The sequence below is a fragment of the Canis lupus genome, chromosome 6 (assembly GCF_011100685.1).
Source record: "Canis lupus familiaris isolate Mischka breed German Shepherd chromosome 6, alternate assembly UU_Cfam_GSD_1.0, whole genome shotgun sequence".
NCBI classification, from domain to species: Eukaryota; Metazoa; Chordata; class Mammalia; order Carnivora; family Canidae; genus Canis; species Canis lupus.
The window spans coordinates 24,214,714-24,232,116 of NC_049227.1; the positions used below are offsets into that span (position 1 = coordinate 24,214,714).

Consider the following 17,403-nt stretch of genomic DNA (forward strand, 5'->3'; position numbering starts at 1 on the left):
CATGAGGGTAGCCCAGGTGGCTCAGCGGTTAAGTGCCGCCTTCAGCCCAGGGCATGATCCTGGAGACTGGGGACTGAGTCCCACGTCGGGTTCCCTGCATGGAGCCTGCTTCTCCCTCTGCCTGTGTCTCTGCCTCTCGCTCTCTCTCTCTCTCTCATGAATGGATAAATAAAAAAAAAAAATGAGATGATGTATGTGTTAACTAAATTTATTGTTTTAGTTGTGTTAGCTAAATTTATTGTGTGTAAATTATCACACTGTACATCTTAAACTTATTCAATGTTTTAAGTCAATTATATATATTAAATCTGGAGAGGGGAAGAAGTACATATTGACAAAAAGCACAGAAAACTGATTTTAAAATGGACCAAAGTCCTTAACATACAGCTTCCCATAGAAGGCATAAAGATGCCACACAAGCATATGAAAAATATGCTCCATATCATATATTATTCAGTAAATGTAAATTTAAGAAACGAGGTACCACTACACATCTATCAGAATGGCCAAAATCCATTAACACTAATGACACCAAATGTGGCCAGTATATAGAGCAACAGAAACTCTCATTCATCGCTGGTGGGAATGCAAAACATGTAGCCACTTTGGAATGGAAGAGAGTTGCAGTTTTCTACAAAACTAAACATACTCTTACCATACAGTCCAGCAATTACAGTCCTTGGTATTTATATAAAGGAGTTGAAAACTTATGTCCATACAAAAACCTGCACAGGGATGCTTACAGCAGCTTTACTTAGAATTTCCAAAACTTATAAGCAACCAGGATATCTTTTAGTAGATAAATGGATAATTATACTATAATATATCCAGAAAACAGAATATTATTCAGTGCTAAAAAGAAATGAGGTATAAAGCTATGGAAAGACATGGAAAAACCTTACATGCATAATGCTAAGTGAAAGAGGCCAATCTGGAAAGGCTACGTACTATATGATTCCAACTATATGACACTCAAGAAAAAGTAACATCATACATATATAGTATAAAAAGATCAGTGGTTCCCAGGGCTTGGGGGTAGAGGGAAAAGGAATGAATATATGGAGCCTGGAGGATTTTTAGGGCAGTGACTACTCTGTATAGACACTATAATGATGGATACATGTAATTATATATTTGTCCAACCCCACAGAATGTTTAACAACAAAAGTGAGTCCCAATGTAAACCATGGACTTTGGATAATAATGATGTTTAGGTGTAGATTTACTAATTTTAACAAACATCATACCCTGGTGAGGGAGCGGTATAAGGAAAGCTACACACGCGTGCAGGTTGTGGGTATATGGAAAATCAATACACCTTTCCTCAATTTTGCCATGAACCTAAAACTGCTCTTAAAAAAGTAAAATATTAACAAAAAGCACAGGAAAAACTTCTCAACATCATAAGTCATCAGTGAAGTACAAATAAAACAAACTGAGATACCTCAAAATACACACAAAAATAACTGACAACACATAATATTGGAGAAGATGCAAAGCAAAAGTCTCATCAATTACCAGTGGGAATACAAAATGATACAAACACTTTGGAAAGCCTTAGCAGTTTCTTTTTAAAAATTATTATTATTTTTTTAAGATTTTATTCATGAGAGACCAAGAGAGAGAAGCAGAGACATAGGGAGAGAGAGAAGCAGGCTCCCTGCAAGGAGCCTGATGCGGGACTTGATCCCAGACCCTAGGATCACGGCCTGAGCCGAAGGCAGACGCTCAACCTCTGAGCCACCCAAGCATCCTCTTTTAAAATTTTTTTTTAAAGCTTTTATTTATTTATTCATGAGAGACACACAGAGAGAGAGAGAGAGAGAGAGAGAGAGAGAGGCAGAGACACAGGCAGAGGGAGAAGTAGGCTCCATGCAGGGAGCCTGACGTGGGACTTGATCCCCAGTCTCCAGGATCAGGCCCTGGGTTGAAGGTGGTGCTAAACCGCTGACCCACCCGGGCTGCCCATATTATTTATTTTTAAATTACAGTACAATTAACATACAGTGTTATATTAGTTTCAGGTATACAATATAGTGATTCAGGATTCTATACATTATGCAGTGCTCATTATGGTAAGTGTACTCTTAATCTCTGTTGTCTATTTCACCCTTCTCCCCAGTCACCTCCCCTCTGGCAACCACCAGTTTGTTGCCTATAGTTAAGTCTCTTTTAGTTTGGTCTTTTTTGTTGTTGCTCATTTGTTTTGCTTTTTAAATTCCACATATGAGTGAGATCATATGGTATTTGTCTTTCTCTTATTTCACCTAGCATTATATTCTCTAGCTTTTTCCATGTCATTGCAAATGGCCAGATTTCATTCTTTTTTTTTAAATTTTTATTTATTTATGATAGTCACACACACAGAGAGAGAGAGAGGCAGAGACATAGGCAGAGGGAGAAGCAAGCTCCATGCACTGGGAGCCTGACATGGGATTCGATCCCGGGTCTCCAGGATCACACCCTGGGCCAAATGCAGGCGCTAAACCGCTGCGCCACCCAGGGATCCCAGATTTCATTCTTTTTTATATCTAAGTAATATACCATCATATATATAAAGATGTGATATATCACATCTAGAAGATATATATCTCTATATCTATGTATATATCTCTCTATATATATCTTACATCTTCTTTATCCATTTATTTATCAATGGACACTTGGACTGTTCCCATAAGCTGGCTATGGTAAATAAGCTGCAATCAACACAATGTGAATATATCTTTTTAAATTAAATTTTTCATTTTGAGTAAATACCAGTAGTATAATTACTGGATTATTCTGATAATTACATTTTTATTTTTTAAGTGTTTATTTAAATTCCAGTTAGTTAACATACTAACATATCCAGTGTGATATTAATTTCAGGTGTATAATATAGTGATTCAACAATTGTATACAAACAACCAGTACTCATCACAACTGCTCTCCTTAATCTCCATCACCCATTTAACCCATTCCCCTCCCCTCCAGTAACCCTGTTTGTTCTCTATAGTCTGTTTCTTGGTTTGCTTCTGTTTTCCCCTTTGCTTATTTGTGTTGTTTCTTAAATTTCACACAGGAGAGCCACTAGGTGGCTCAGTCAGTTGAGCACCTGACTCTAGGTTTCAGCTTGGGTCATGATCTTAGGATCCTAAGATCCAGCCCCGCATCAGGTTCAGTGCAGTTTGTTTATCCTTCTCTTTCTGCTCCTCCCCCTGTGCTCTCTCTTTCAAATAAATATATTTGTCTTTCTCTGACTGATTTATTTCACTTAGCGCAATACTCTCTAGCTCCATCCCTATCATTGCTAATGGCTAGATTTCATTCTTTATGGCTGAGTAATATTCCAGGATATATTTATCTCCATATATATGGATGGATATATATATCACTTCTTCATTATCCATTCATCAGTTGTTGAACGTTTGGGTTCTTTCTATTTTGGCTATTATAGATAATGCTTCTATAAACATTGGGGTGCAATGTACACCTCTGAATTAGTGCTCTTATATCATTTGAGTAAATACTTAGTAGTGCAATTGATGAATCAAAGGATAGTTCTATTTTTAACTTTTTGAGGCACCTCCATATTGTTTTCCAAAGTGGCTGAACCAGTTTACACTCCCACCAACAGTGGGAGGGTTCCCCTTTCTCCACATCCTCACCAATACCTATTGTTTCTTGTGTTACTGATTTTAGCCATTCTAAGTGTGAGGTGTTATCTCACTGTAGTTTTGATTTGCATTTCCCTGATAATAAGTGATGTTGAGCATCTTCTCATGGGTCTGTTGGCAAGCTGGATGTCTTCTCTGGGGAAATGTTTGCTCATGTGTTCTGCCCATTTTTCAATTGGATGATTTGTTTTTTGGGTGTTAAGTTGTATCAGTTCTTTATATATTTTGGATACTAACCTTTTATTGGATTTGTCATTTGCAAATATCCATTGCCATACCATAATTACCTTTTAGTTTTGTTGATTGTTTCCTTCACTGTGCAGAAGCTTTATCTTTTGATGTAGTCCCAATAGTTTATTTTTGCTTTTATTTTGCCTCAGGAGACATATCTAGAAACATGTTGTGGTAGCTGATGTCAGAGACTTTACTGCCTGTGCTCTCTTCGAGGATTTTTATGGTTTCAAGTCTCACATTTAGGTCTTTAATACATTTCAAATGTATTTTGGTGATGGTGAAAGACTGTGTTCCAGTTTCATTCTTTCACATGTAGCTGACCAGTGCTTCCAATACTATTTGTTGAAGAAACTTTTTCCCATTGGATAGTCTTCTCTCCTTTGTTAAAGATTAATACATGATATAGTGGTGGGTTTATTTTTGGGTTTTCTATTTGTTCTATTGATCCACGTGTTTATTTTTGTGTCAGTACCAAACTGTTTCATGATAGCTTTGCAATATAACTTGAAGTCCAGGATTGTGGTATCTCTAGCCTTGCTTTTTCTTTTTTAAAACTGCTTTGGCTAAATGGACTCTTTTGTGTTTTTTTTTTAAATAATAAATTTATTTTTTATTGGTGTTCAATTTGCCAACATACAGAATAACACCCAGTGCTCATCCCGTCAAGTGCCCCCCTCAGTGCCCGTCACCCATTCACCCACACCCCCCGCTCTCCTCCCCTTCCACCACCCTGAGTTCGTTTCCCAGTTAGGAGTCTTTATGTTCTGTTTCCCTTTCTGATATTTCCTACCCATTTCTTCTCCCTTCCCTTATATTCCCTTTCACTATTATTTATATTCCCCAAATGAATGAGAACATATAATGTTTGTCCTTCTCCGATTGACTTACTTCACTCAGCATAATACCCTCCAGTTCCATCCACGTCAAAGCAGATGGTGGGTATTTGTCGTTTCTAATGGCTGAGTAATAACCATTGTATACATAAACCACATCTTCTTTATCCATTCATCTTTTAATGGACACCGAGGCTCCTTCCACAGTCTGCCTATTGTGGACATGGCTGCTATAAACATTGGGGTGCACTCCCGGCATTTCATTGCATCTGTATCTTTGGAGTATAACCCCAGCAGTGCAATTGCTGGGTCGTAGGGCAGATCTATTTTTAACTCTTTGAGGAACCTCCACACAGTTTTCCAGAGTGGCTGCACCAGTTCACATTCCCACCGACAGTGCAGGAGGGTTCCCCTTTCTCCACATCCTCTCCAACATTTGTGGTTTCCTGCCTTGTTAATTTTCCCCATTCTCACTGGTGTGAGGTGGTATCTCATTGTGGTTTTGATTTGTATTTCCCTGATGGCAAGTGATATGGAACATTTTCTCATGTGCTTGTTGGTCCTTTCTCTGTTTAAAACATAAGTAGCTCTTTTTCCAAGCCTCTTTCCTCTTTTGTAATTCCAAACTGTCTTTAGCAAGGACCTGGGAGCCATCCTTTGAAATAATGTAATCCTCAAGGAAGATAGCACCCCTATTCCCAGTCTCTGTGGGAGGGCAGGAGCTAGCTTCTAACAGGCAACAACCAGCAAGCACACATGGCCTGATTGCAGAACCACAGGAACAAACTTCAGCAAGTTACTCAATGTGTTCTACAGGTCCACCTCCCCTCTACAGTCCTCCAGGGCACTCCCATTGTCTCACTCAGCCCTCACACACCCTCCCACCCTTTGTTTCAGCAGAACTGAGCTCAGACTGACCTCCTTGCATGGAGTCTTCCTTGCCTGTTTAACTTAGTTCAGTGCAATTCTTGCTTTGGCAGACGAAAACTAAGACATGTGAGCTTCCGTCAGCACTTAACTTCCATGTTCCTTTCCTGTATTTATCGGACCGTTACTGTGTTCCGTCAGTTGAAATATTCTAATCACCTCAGAAATGGGTACAAGTAGTGTCCAGTTTCTTTTAGATGATGAAACAAGTTCGGTGAAATCAAACATTTACCTTGAGACATTGCTGTAACCTGAACGTCCGTGTCCTCCTTGCCTCCCCAGGTTTGTATGTTGAAATCCTAGCCCCATTAGGTCATGAGGATGGAGCCCTGATGAATGCCATTAATGCCCTTAAGACACAGGCCCCAGGGAGCTCCCTTGCTCCCTCCACCCTGTGAAGGACACAGTGAGAAGAGGCCTGTCTGTGAATCAGAAATCAGGCTCTCACCACACACGGGACCTGTATGAAGCTTTGAGACTTCCCAGCCTCAGGAAGTTACTCAGAGTGTCCTACTGTGAGAAACACATCTTGTTTTTAAGTACCCCAGTCATGTGCTGACTGGGGCAGTCACACAGCACATACGTTCTGGACTCAGCAGGCCGAGACCCACAGGTGTCTCCAGAGCCCTGCCTTTCAAGTACTTGCAACAGTCAAAATAAAATTTTGTTGATTTTGCTCTGGTTAGGGACACGTGGGGGCTCAGTCTGTTAAGGGTCTGCCTTCTGCTCAGGTCATGATCCTGGAGTCCCAGGATGGAGCCCCACCTCCAGCTCCCTGTTCAGCGGGGAGCCAGCTTCCCCCTCTCCCTTCGCTCCCCTGGGCTTCAGGCTCTTAGCTTCTCTGTTTGGGGGTCCAGAGAAGTATCTCTTACTTCCTGTGCTTGCTTTGGTGTCTTTGACGCGGAGGGCACTTTCTCCTCCCTGGGAAGCCCTGGATGCATGCCCCAGAGCAGGGGGACCCGGACAGGCAGAGGACGGGAGTGAGGTCCTGTGAGGATGGAGGGCCAACACCGGGGTGTGGTGGCCCCTGACATTCGATAGTGGGGTGCAAGTCATACTAGAATATGTGTGTTACGTACAGGGGGGCTGGGGTGTCATTTTGGAGCGCAGCAGGGAGCGCTGTGGAGGGTTCCCGCGTATTTGGGGCTTGGGGGGTTTCGGGCTCTGCACTCAAGAATGAGGCTGGCGGGTCGGCCTCCGGGGGAGTCTGGGGAGCACCCCTGCCTCCCCGGGGAATCTGGGGAGAAGACGCCAGGCGGGCAGGCCCCACACTCACCGCTCTCACGGCTCCAAACCACCAGGGCCACAGCTCCGCCTCCACCCCCACCTCTGAGGGACACGCGCCCTCCCCGCCGCAGCGCCTCCTCCCAACGCCTTCGCCAACCGCCCAGCTGAGAGTTCTCGCGAGGCTCTGGTCTCCCGCCTCGGCCCCTGCCTCGCGCATGCGCGCACACGCCCGGCCCCAGGCCGCCCCTTCCCCCCTGCGGCCCTCGCGGCACGCGTCTCCGCACCCTCTGTGCCCCGGACACTCTCTCAGAGCGTGAGGCCTCGTTAAACTCCTCTCTCGCGCCCTGCCTGAGGCACCCAAACCCCGAGGGCCCTACCTCGTGGCCGTTCGCCCGCTTCCGGGCTCCTGGCCCCTGCCCCGCGCCAAGCGACCCCATCATCCTCCGCCTGTCCGGGTTCCCTCGTGCCTCGGGTGCCTGATCACCCTCGCAGGCCGGTAGCTGGCGGCGGGAAGTGGGAGGAGATTCAGTGGCCACTGCCCTCTACGGTCTGTGGGGGTCAACAGGTAACTGGCAGAGGTGCAGGCACAGGAGCTTTGGGGCCACTCTGCTTTGGGGCCACTCAAAGCCCCGGACGCGGACGCGGCCGTGGGGCGACCCGTGTGTCGCTCCGCAGCCTGCGCCGCCTCCTGCCTGGGCCTGGGCGGCCTCCGCCCGTGGCTGCTCAGCGCGTGGAGACCCCTGTGCGTCCTCCGCGCGCTCCCCTGACCCGCCGCCCGCTCCCTGGGCCACGAGGTAGGGCCCTCGGGGTCTGGGTGCCTCAGGCAGGGCGCGAGAGAAGAGTTTAAGGAGGCCTCACGCTCTGAGAGAGGGTACAGGGCACCCACAGATTGGTCCATGGTTGCCTCTTTGCAGGACCCCACCCCAATACCCACCTCCACTGTAGCGTAATGGTTGGCAGCCCAGGTTCTGAATTCTATCAGAGGGCGCTTCTCTTCCCTACTGGACCAGGTATCAGGTTCTGGCCTCTCAGCGCCGAATGGATCTGGGCTCCTGAACTGTCAGTTTCTCGTGTTTTTTGTTTTTTTGCTTTTTAAGGTTTTACTTATTTATTCATGAGAGATAAAGGGGAAGAAGCAGGCTCCTTGCAGGAAACCCAATGGGGGACTCGATTCCTGGACCTGGATAAGGCCTTGAGCCATGTCATATGCTCAACCACTGAGCCAGTCAGGGGGCCCCTTAAACTGTCAGGTTAAGGCTTTGTCAGGAGAGGGTGCTAAGCGTAGCTGTAAGGACGTACAGAGAGAGAACTCCCTACTCCATTTGCTGTGTAGTTGTCAGGCTCTTAATGGGTACACTGAGGGATGTTCCTGCTTGGTTTTTACCCCCCACCTGTGCAAACTTAGCATTCCTCTAGCAACGAGTATAGTTTATTTATTTTATTTTTAGATTGTGTTTATTTATGAGAGACACGGAGAGGCAGAGACATAGGCAGAGGGAAAAGCAGGCTTTCTTCCCGGAAACCCGATGTGGGACTTGATCCCAGGACCCTGGGATCACCACCTAAGCCAAAGGCAGATGCCCAACCACTGAGCCACCCAGGTGCCCCTGTTCCTGCTTGCTTGCTGGGTGCTCCTGTGTAAATCCCTTAACCCCTCTGAGCCTCCGTGTCCAATGAGGAAAATAGAATGATTACCTCACCCTGAGGTTTGTAGTAGGATTAAATGATGCAATGCATGTAAAGAGCTTAGCAGGGGAAGTGACGCTTTTTTTGTTTGTTTCTTGCTTGAAGGTAAGAGGTGGGTTGCAAAATAGGGAGGGCCAGTGAAAAAGACCACCTGACTGAAGGAATTATTTTAAAGGATCATTAATAAAGCCAACTGGCGATGAGATGAAACTAAATAAAAATAATAATATTAAATAAAAATAATAAAATGATTTCCTCTCTCTTTTTAGAGATGGACAGCCTGGGAAACAAATTTTACAATTACTGAAATCACATGCCAGAGATCTATGGGTAGTTTTGGTTGGAACCCATGGAAAGTTGTATTACACCTAAAAACAGTAAGACAGAAAATATCACTTTATTACCCACAATATCCAATTGAGGATATAAAAACCACCACCCCTAAACCATCCCAAAATACAACAGCTTCAGTAACTTTCCATTTTGTAATTTCAGGAGGATCATCCTCCCATGAATCTAGAGAAGTGATTAGATTTCTCATGTTTATTATGAGACTTCATGTGCCTAAACAATCAGAAGAACTTTGTCTCCCTTTATATCTTATTTTTCTTTCATTCCTTCTTAATCAGAGAGTTGGGCAAGAGTGAAAAGTAAATACGCTGTTTTTAAATAATGTTTTTGCTTCTTGGACTCTAAATGTTCTTGGTGCAAAGATTCTCTTACAAATGTAGAATCTTGGTTTGAATTTTGGAAATAATCCAACTTATCCACATAAATTTTGATACTGATTTCAATTAGACTTTTTTGTTACAAAATTGGTGTGTGTATATGGGTGTGTGGGTGTGCATATATATCTATGGGAAAGAGGATTTACCCCCAGGCTTTATGATCCTCTTATGTATAATTCAGCTGCTAAAACATAAAGCTTTTACTCTTCAGGGTGTCCATCTGACAGCTCCATCATTTCTGGATGTTTCTGTCCAAACATTCAAAATACTCAGGAATAGATCCTTGTCCCCACCTTGATAAATGCATAGAAAATGGAAATTTTACCAAATGCCTTTAGATTTGCACAAGCAATCCATGTAAGTCTACAAAGAATTGACGTATGGGGATCCCTGGGTGGCCCAGCGGTTTAGTGCCTGCCTTTGGCCCAGGGCGCGATCCCGGAGACCCGGGATCGAATCCCACGTCGGGCTCCCGGTGCACAGAGCCTGCTTCTCCCTCTTCCTGTGTCTCTGCCTCTCTCTCTCTCTCTCTCTGTGACTATCATAAATAAATAAATATTTAAATAAATAAAAAGAATTGACATATGGTCCCCTTTGGGGGAGTCTTTATTACATAAATATATGTATATATACAGATATACACACAGAAATGCCCCTCCATGTATCCAGGTGTAGTAGAAAGTACTGAAGAAGACAGCATAGTGTCACTAGTTAGAAGTGAAACTCATTGCACCTTTTTCTCATTAAGCTTCTATGTTTTCTTGTTTAGCAAAGGTCATGAAGACTTCTTCCAGTGTTATCTGACTGATGGAATAGTCTTCTAAATGGAATTTCTTGTTAGCCTCCTCCAAAATACCAAACACCTTTAACAATGATAGCAATAAAAAGTACAGTTACCACTGCAGCCATCCCCTCCAGTGCCCAACCCAGATGAGCCTCTCCACCACTTCCTCCAAGTCCTACCAAGTTATTGTTTAATGACAAAAAGCACAGAAGGGGGAAATGAGAAAAAGAAATGATCATTAAGAATCTGCAAGGAAGCAGTTCTCTGGCTCCATTTTCTTCAGGGGGACAAAAAAAAAAAAAATCTAGAGGTGGAAATTTGAAGCAATTAAACTCTAGGAACAATTGAAAAGTAACCCAAAGTCTCTGCTCCTTCTATAACATTAGGCTCCCATTCCACACTACAATCCCAAACACTTCCTACCATTAGTGCTTTCTTAGCATGTAATATTAGAAAAGCATGGTTGCTACAATCACCTTTCCCCAGCCATTGTCCTTGCTGGGAATGTAGTAGTTAAGGATCCCTTGGTTCTCATGTTTTAATTCACTACCTAGGAAAGGACAGATAGATGAATAATCTTATACATTCCATTTTAAAGTTCTAAAATATTCCTACATCAACTTAATTATACACAGTAGAGGGTGAATAAATTTGGCAAATAAAAGAGGGACATCATCCAAAAGCCCACGTCTTTCGTATATATGTGACATGGTTAACATTATATGTTCTCATTCATTTGGGGAATATAAATAATAGTGAAAGGGAAAATAAGGGAAGGTAGAAGAAATGTGTGGGAAATATCAGAAAGGGAGACAGAACGTAAAGACTGCTAACTCTGGGAAACGAACTAGGGGTGGTAGAAGGGGAGGAGGGCGGGGGGTGGGAGTGAATGGGTGACGGGCACTGGGTGTTATTCTGTATGTTAGTAAATTGAACACCAATAAAAAAAAAATAAAAAATTAAAAAAAAAATTCTTTCAGTAGGCTTTAGTCACAAAAAAAAAAAATGTTAGTTCATATACACAGTTTTAAAAACTTGAGCCTCTACAATGCTATTGTTACTACAAACCAAGTCTTGATAATATGAACTGGCAGGATTTTCTTTCTGGTTGTGTGATTATGTATGCATGTACAGTGTATTTGCTGGGGACTAGAGCAGGACAAGGCTTACTATTCACATGCCATATGAAAGAGGAAATCACACATATAAATCTGCAAAGTCAGGCTGTGTGTTCTTATTTCTTTTACAGGTGAATAAGAATCCACTGGCGGAATGAGGGAAGGAGTGGGGTATCCATTTCAAATTCAGAACAAACAGATGTGCTTATACTTATCAATGCAGATTTGCAAATTATTACTAATTAAATTAATTGGGGTTAAAATCGTTTTAAGAATATATGTTAAAGTAGTCAAAGAAGTCAAGACTGAGGTGGGTCTAATTCCTTGGCAGCCTATAAGTAAATCAAAACCTCAGCCAGGGTAAATGCACTTGAATCTGAGAAAATGAAACTCAAGAACAGACAATCAGAAATAGCCAACTAGGTTTTTGCAAATTAGACAACTGCTTAAGCTAGAGCAAACTAAATATTCCCTTGTTTACCCACATATCTTTTCTATATAAACCTTTCCCTTAGCTCCTGTTTGTGGAGTCCTCTTCATCACTTTTAGAGTGATGCTTCCCAATTAGAATTGATATATGCTCTAATAAACTCTTGAAAATTGTAATTTGTGCCAGTTAATTTTTTACTAGTTTTGGTGTCAGAATTGGAGTCCAATAGTATCCTTCCACCCAATGGTCCTGGGAGCAAAGAGCAAATAGGCACAGGTACTTGCTGGGCCCTTTTAGCTCACTACTTTCACACTATGCCTGAAAGTCTTGCGTATGGATGTCCCTTTTGAGTATCTGAGCTCTTCACTATTGTGTCATGAGCTCTCTGACTAGATTTGAGCTTGTCTTTTACCAGACTGGTTCTGGAGTTGAACAGGGTCTGATTTAAACATTATTAGCTCTCTGACTTCAATCAAACTGGGTCCAGGGTCAGACTGGATCCAACTTAAACTGGGGTAAATTCAATGTGGGGCCATAGGTAAAATTTTGTTTTAAGGAATGGAGAGGAAAAAATTAGTTTCTCTGAGTCCAAAGAGTCTAGGACTTCCATCTGGGAATCCAGCTAAGTATTATGTACAGAAATTATGGGCTTATGTTGTTTATCCATTCTGTCAATCTCTGTCTTTTGATTGGAGAGGTTTAAAGGTTTAAATCTTTTCTGGCCTTCCTTCCTAGAAGACAGCTCTGCCAGGTATATTATTCTTGGCTGCAAGACACTTTTTTCTTTCAGTATTTTGAATATGTAATCTCTTGGCCTGCAAAACTTCTGTTGAGAAATCTGGTCATGGTCTTATAGGAGACCCTTGCATGACACCTTTCTCTTGCTGCTTTCAAAATTCTCTTTTGTTTCTGATATTTGGGAAATGTATTACAATGTGTTTTTCAGTTAACTTTTTTCTACTTCAACTATTTGGGGTCCTTTGGGCCTCACGAATAATGTCTATCCATATCCTCCTCAAGTTTGGAAAGTATTCTGTCATTCTTGCTGTAAGTAGACTTTCCGTTCCCTTTTAATCCCCATAATGCATATATTTCCATTACAATGTCCCATAAGTCCTGTGGGCTTTTTTTTTTTTTTCCTATCATTTTGGTTTTTTTTTTTTTTTTTTTCATCTCTGAATCACTTCAAATGGTGTATCTCATAGTTCCTGATTATTTCATTTGCTTGGTTGAGTTTGCTGTTGAAGCTCTCTATTGAATTCTTCAGTTCAATCATTGCATTTTTCAGCTCTAGGATTTCTGTTTGTTTGATGGTGTGTATTCTTGTATTTTTCATTTTCTTCATGTATTGTACAACTAATTATGTTTTAGTTGTCTGTGTGTTCTTGTAGTTTGATAAACCTCTTTTTTTAAAAAAAGGTTTTTATTTATTCATGAGAGACACAGAGAGAGAGGCAGAGATACAGGCAGAAGGAGAAACAGGCTCCCTATAGGGAGCCCGATGTGGGACTCCATCCCAAGACCCCAGGATCACAACCCAAGCTGAAGGCAGATGCTCAACCACTGAGCCACCCAGGTGTCCCTCGCTAAATAAACCTCTTTAAAAGGATTATTCTAAATTCTTTGTCAGATAGTTAAGAAACCTCTCTTTAGGGTCAGTTATTGGAGATTTATTAGTTTCTTTTGGTGGTATCATGTTTACCTGATTCTCTGTCATCCTTGATTCTTTGTGTTTGTACTCGCCCATTTGAGTAAGTAGTCTCCTAGACCTTATAGGTTCACTTCATCAGGGACAGACCTTCATCTATCAGCTTGAGGTAATGGACTATTTATGTGGTTGCTTCCATGGGCAATCAGTGCTTGTTATCAGGGCCTTGGTTTGGGTGGGTCCATTGCTTGTGCTCTAAAGTAGCGGGAAGAGGAGAGGCTGTCTGGTCAGATAGGGCCAATGGCTCAGCTCCACAGCTGGGCAGAGCTACTGGCTGGAATCTCTGACAAGACACAGATGAAAGTGAGGCTGCAGGATGGGCTCCTTGGCTTCCTGGGTTCTCTGGCCAGACTTCCTAGTTGGGCAGCAGTTGGTCAGGACTTTGCATTTGCTTCTCCAGCAAGCAGGTTTGTAAAATAGGCTTCACACCTGGCACAGCCTGTTGGCTGGGGACCCAAATCAGGAAGAAGTACCCTCTGGCTCCCAGAGGCCAGACATAGAACCAGCTCAGCTCTGCAGATGGGTGTAGCCACTGACTAGAATCTCTGCTCCAATGCCAGTACAAATAGGAATGTGATCTGCTAAAATCTGAGTGCTGGTTGCTTTAAGTACCACCCACCTTCTCTGTCCTATGTGATTCCCTGTGGTAAATCTCCTCAGTGATACCTGTAAGGTGAGACTCAAGTGGGCCTACCAGAAATTGTCCATCAATACTGGAGAACCTAATATTCACCTTTGGCTCTCTTTTTCCCACTGAAGAAAACATAGGCCTAGGTGGGCCCTCTCAATGTGCCAGCCTGGGGAAAAGGATGATGCAGTCAGTATGTAGCTGCTCCTCTTATCCTTCTAGTGTGATCCTTCTCAGTCTCTATTGTCCAGGAGGCTGCTTTAACCTCACTCCCAGGTTTTGGAATTTTCACAGTTGTGTCTCATCTATGGATAGTTGCTAGTTGTTGTTCTTGTGACTGGGGCTGAAGTCAAGAATGACCTATATTGTCATCTTGATGACATCACTCAATATTATAAGTTTCTAAGTTTCATTCATGTTGTTTCATATAGTACTAATTCACTCATTTTTCCTTTCTGTACAGTAATCTGGTATATGATTATTTCACAATTTATTTCCATTCACTTATTCCCCATGGGGTGCTTTTAGTGTCTGAATATTGTGACTATCACTAATTTAAAGGTTATTTTACTTATCTCATGGGATAAGTAGATGCAAAGATCTAAGGTATATTTGAAGGTGGAATTTTTTGGGTCATTGCTCTTTTTATAATTGGTTGTACCAACTTTGGTTTCACCTCAGAGGTGTGGAAAGTTGGAAACAGTGTACCCCTGCACTTCAAACAAGAAAAGGTTGGACAAATTGCAGATTAATGGCTTTTCTTTAACTCATCAGTTCTGTGATTAGGCAAACAATGGGCAAACAACTAACAATATGTGGGGAGAGACAGGCACCTGCAGGGAAAAACAGGATGAAAGAATTTGCTTTTACAAGGCAGGCATTGATGGATGCCATAGAGTAATAAGATTTTGCTAAAATTTTAACATATTGCTAAAAGTTGTGTATTACAGCTAGCATAAAATCATGGAGACCATTCTTTTGTTTTAACCTCTCTTAATTCAGTTTGTTTTAGTAGTGTTTTTTTTTATATATACAGCAGAGTTGGAATTTGCTTGTTAGCCAATCTGAAAAAAATATTTTTTATTTAGTTCGAGTTAAGCCTTTTTATTAGTTGATTGATTGATCGTTCCAATATGTTCTGTAGCAGGCCTCCTACACTGTTCTATAATTACATGGAAATGGAAATGCATAGATCTACATACATGCATAAATAAACATACATATTCCCATATGTGGTTGGTTCTACTTCCTGTTACATTTGTAATATACCAAAGGTTTGTGTTTTTGTTCTAATGAATAACTCCTTATTAATATCTTTATGCTAGTATCCATAATCCCATCTTTTTGAGATAATGTCTTTTGGTCCCCTTTATGAACAACATTTTCTGTGCTAGCGATCTCTTAGTTCCCTCTGCCAACATGTAATTTAAAGCAATATTCTATCATGTACAGCTGATATCTAATATATATTTAATGATCATATTTAACTTACCAAATATTTTTGCCTTCTTCCCTTGTTTTTGATAATTGTATTATACATGCATTTATAAAATACATATCAATTATGTGGTATTTTATCACACAAATACCCTTCATTTAGCCCTTACATTTATTCAACGTCCACAATTAGTTCTTATGCAGAAGCTTCTCCAACCATTTCTTAGTTGATCTGAAATTTTTTGTTCGTATATTCTTCAGAAAAGACTGATGGGAATAATATTCCCTGAGTTCTTATGTGTTCATGGCTGTGACTTTTAGTCTTGAAAGGCATTTTGGTTGGAGGAGAAAACCTTGCTTTCATTTTTCTTTCATTGAGTATCTTAAATATCTTACATGCTCTCCTAGCATAAAATTTTCTTGTAATAAAGTCTGTGCTCAATCTGATTTTATTTCCTTTATATATGACTTGTCTTTCTGTCTGAAAATCCAAAGGTCCCTCCTTACTTTATTATTAAAGTGCAATAGTTATATTAGACTATTCATTGGCATTAATGATTTGAGATCAGTTTTTTTGGGGGGAGCCTTATTGACTTTTCAATTAGGTTTTATTTTATTTTAAGAAATTTTCTTGATAGTATTTAGTATTTATTCTATCCTGTGACATTTTTTCTTTGTAGAATATTTTTACGATTGTGTTTAGTAATATTCCCTTCTTTCTTACTTTCCTTCAAATGCTTGTTTTTTTTATGTAGTATGTAATAGTTTATTTATTTATTTATTTATTTATTTATTTATTTATTTTTGTATACATTTTTTTGGAGTTCAATTTGCCAACATATAGCATAACACCCAGTGCTCATCCCATCAAGTGCCCCCCTCAGTGCCCATCACCCAGTCACCCCAACCCCCTGCCCACCTCCCTTTCCACCACCCCTTGTTTGTTGTTTATATTTTTGTTTGATGTTTTCCTCTTTTCCTCCATTCCAATATCCATTTCCCTTATACTTCCTATACTATTTGTTCCTGGTAATTGTTTCTGAAATGTTTATTTATTTTTAAAGATTTTATTTATTTGAGAGAGAGACACAGCACGAGTCGGGTTGGGGCGCAGAGAGAGAATGGGAGATGCAGACTCGCTGAACAGGGATCCCAGTGGAGAACTCCATCCCAGGACCCTGAGATCATAACCTGAGCCAAAGGCAGACACTTAACTGACTGAGCCACGCAGGTGCCCCTGAATTGTTTACTTTCAAAAATGCTGTTAGTTGTCTTTCCATATCTCTTTGTTGTCTAGTCACCTAATTTCTTAGTCCTTCCTAAGATTTAGTATTTTCTGCCATGCAAATACTTACTTACTCTAAATATTTCTCGTTCCTCTGGTAACCCCCACATAGAAGTGGATATTCCAGCTGCCTTTCCATATAATATTTATTTCAACTTTTTAAAGGCCAATATTTATATATGGGTTCCATGTCAGTTCCTTTTTAATTCAGTCATATTTGAACAGCTATTTGCTCAAAATAATGTCAGGAAGAATGTACTTCTGTTTGTGGGTTTGTTTGTTTTCTGTGAAACTTCTATACATATTTTTTATTGGAGTTTATTTTGCCAACATATAGCATAACATCCAGTGCTCATCCTGCCAAGTGCCCCCTCAGTGCCCATCACCTAGTCACCCCAAACCCTTGCCCACCTCCCTTTCCACTACCCCTTGTTCATTTCCCAGAGTTAGGTGTCTCTCATGTTTTGTCACCCTCACTGATATTTTCACTCATTTTTTTTTCTGTGAAAACTTCTTAACACAACTAGGCACAAGAATTTTTTAAGAATAAACATTAAAAAGGATCTCGGGGTACCTGGGTGGCTCAGTTTGTTAAGCATCCAACTCATGATTTTGGCTCTGGTTATGATCTCAGAGTTGTGAGATTGAGCCCTGCATTGGGCTCCACGCTCAGCCCCCTTAAGATTCTCTCTTTCTCCCTCTACCCCTCCCCAGCTGAA

The 17,403-nt window shown here is 41.3% G+C and overlaps 2 protein-coding genes across 28 annotated transcripts in view; both read right to left on the reverse strand.

The window, feature by feature from the left end:
• LOC479817 (ATP-binding cassette sub-family A member 3-like) overlaps positions 1-7,030 on the reverse strand; it is a 136,050-nt gene extending 129,020 nt beyond the window's left edge. For 4 of the 12 annotated variants that reach the window (XM_038540111.1, XM_038540110.1, XM_038540106.1 and 1 more), the window contains exon 1: positions 6,930-7,030. The gene's annotated coding sequence lies outside the window, so the exon portion shown is untranslated. The remainder of the gene's footprint in view (positions 1-6,929) is intronic. The other 8 variants (XM_038540112.1, XM_038540103.1, XM_038540101.1 and 5 more) reach the window with 5 other exon arrangements.
• Positions 7,031-9,871: 2,841 nt separating this feature from the next.
• LOC489979 (ATP-binding cassette sub-family A member 3-like) overlaps positions 9,872-17,403 on the reverse strand; it is a 191,200-nt gene continuing 183,668 nt past the window's right edge. For 15 of the 16 annotated variants that reach the window (XM_038540120.1, XM_038540119.1, XM_038540116.1 and 12 more), the window contains 2 exons: positions 10,555-10,628; positions 9,872-10,157 (listed from right to left, as the gene is read on the reverse strand). In XM_038540120.1, the coding sequence (XP_038396048.1) occupies positions 10,038-10,157; positions 10,555-10,628 (194 nt within the window). In that variant the 3' untranslated portion in view covers positions 9,872-10,037. The remainder of the gene's footprint in view (positions 10,158-10,554; positions 10,629-17,403) is intronic. The other variant, XR_005360835.1, reaches the window with a different exon arrangement.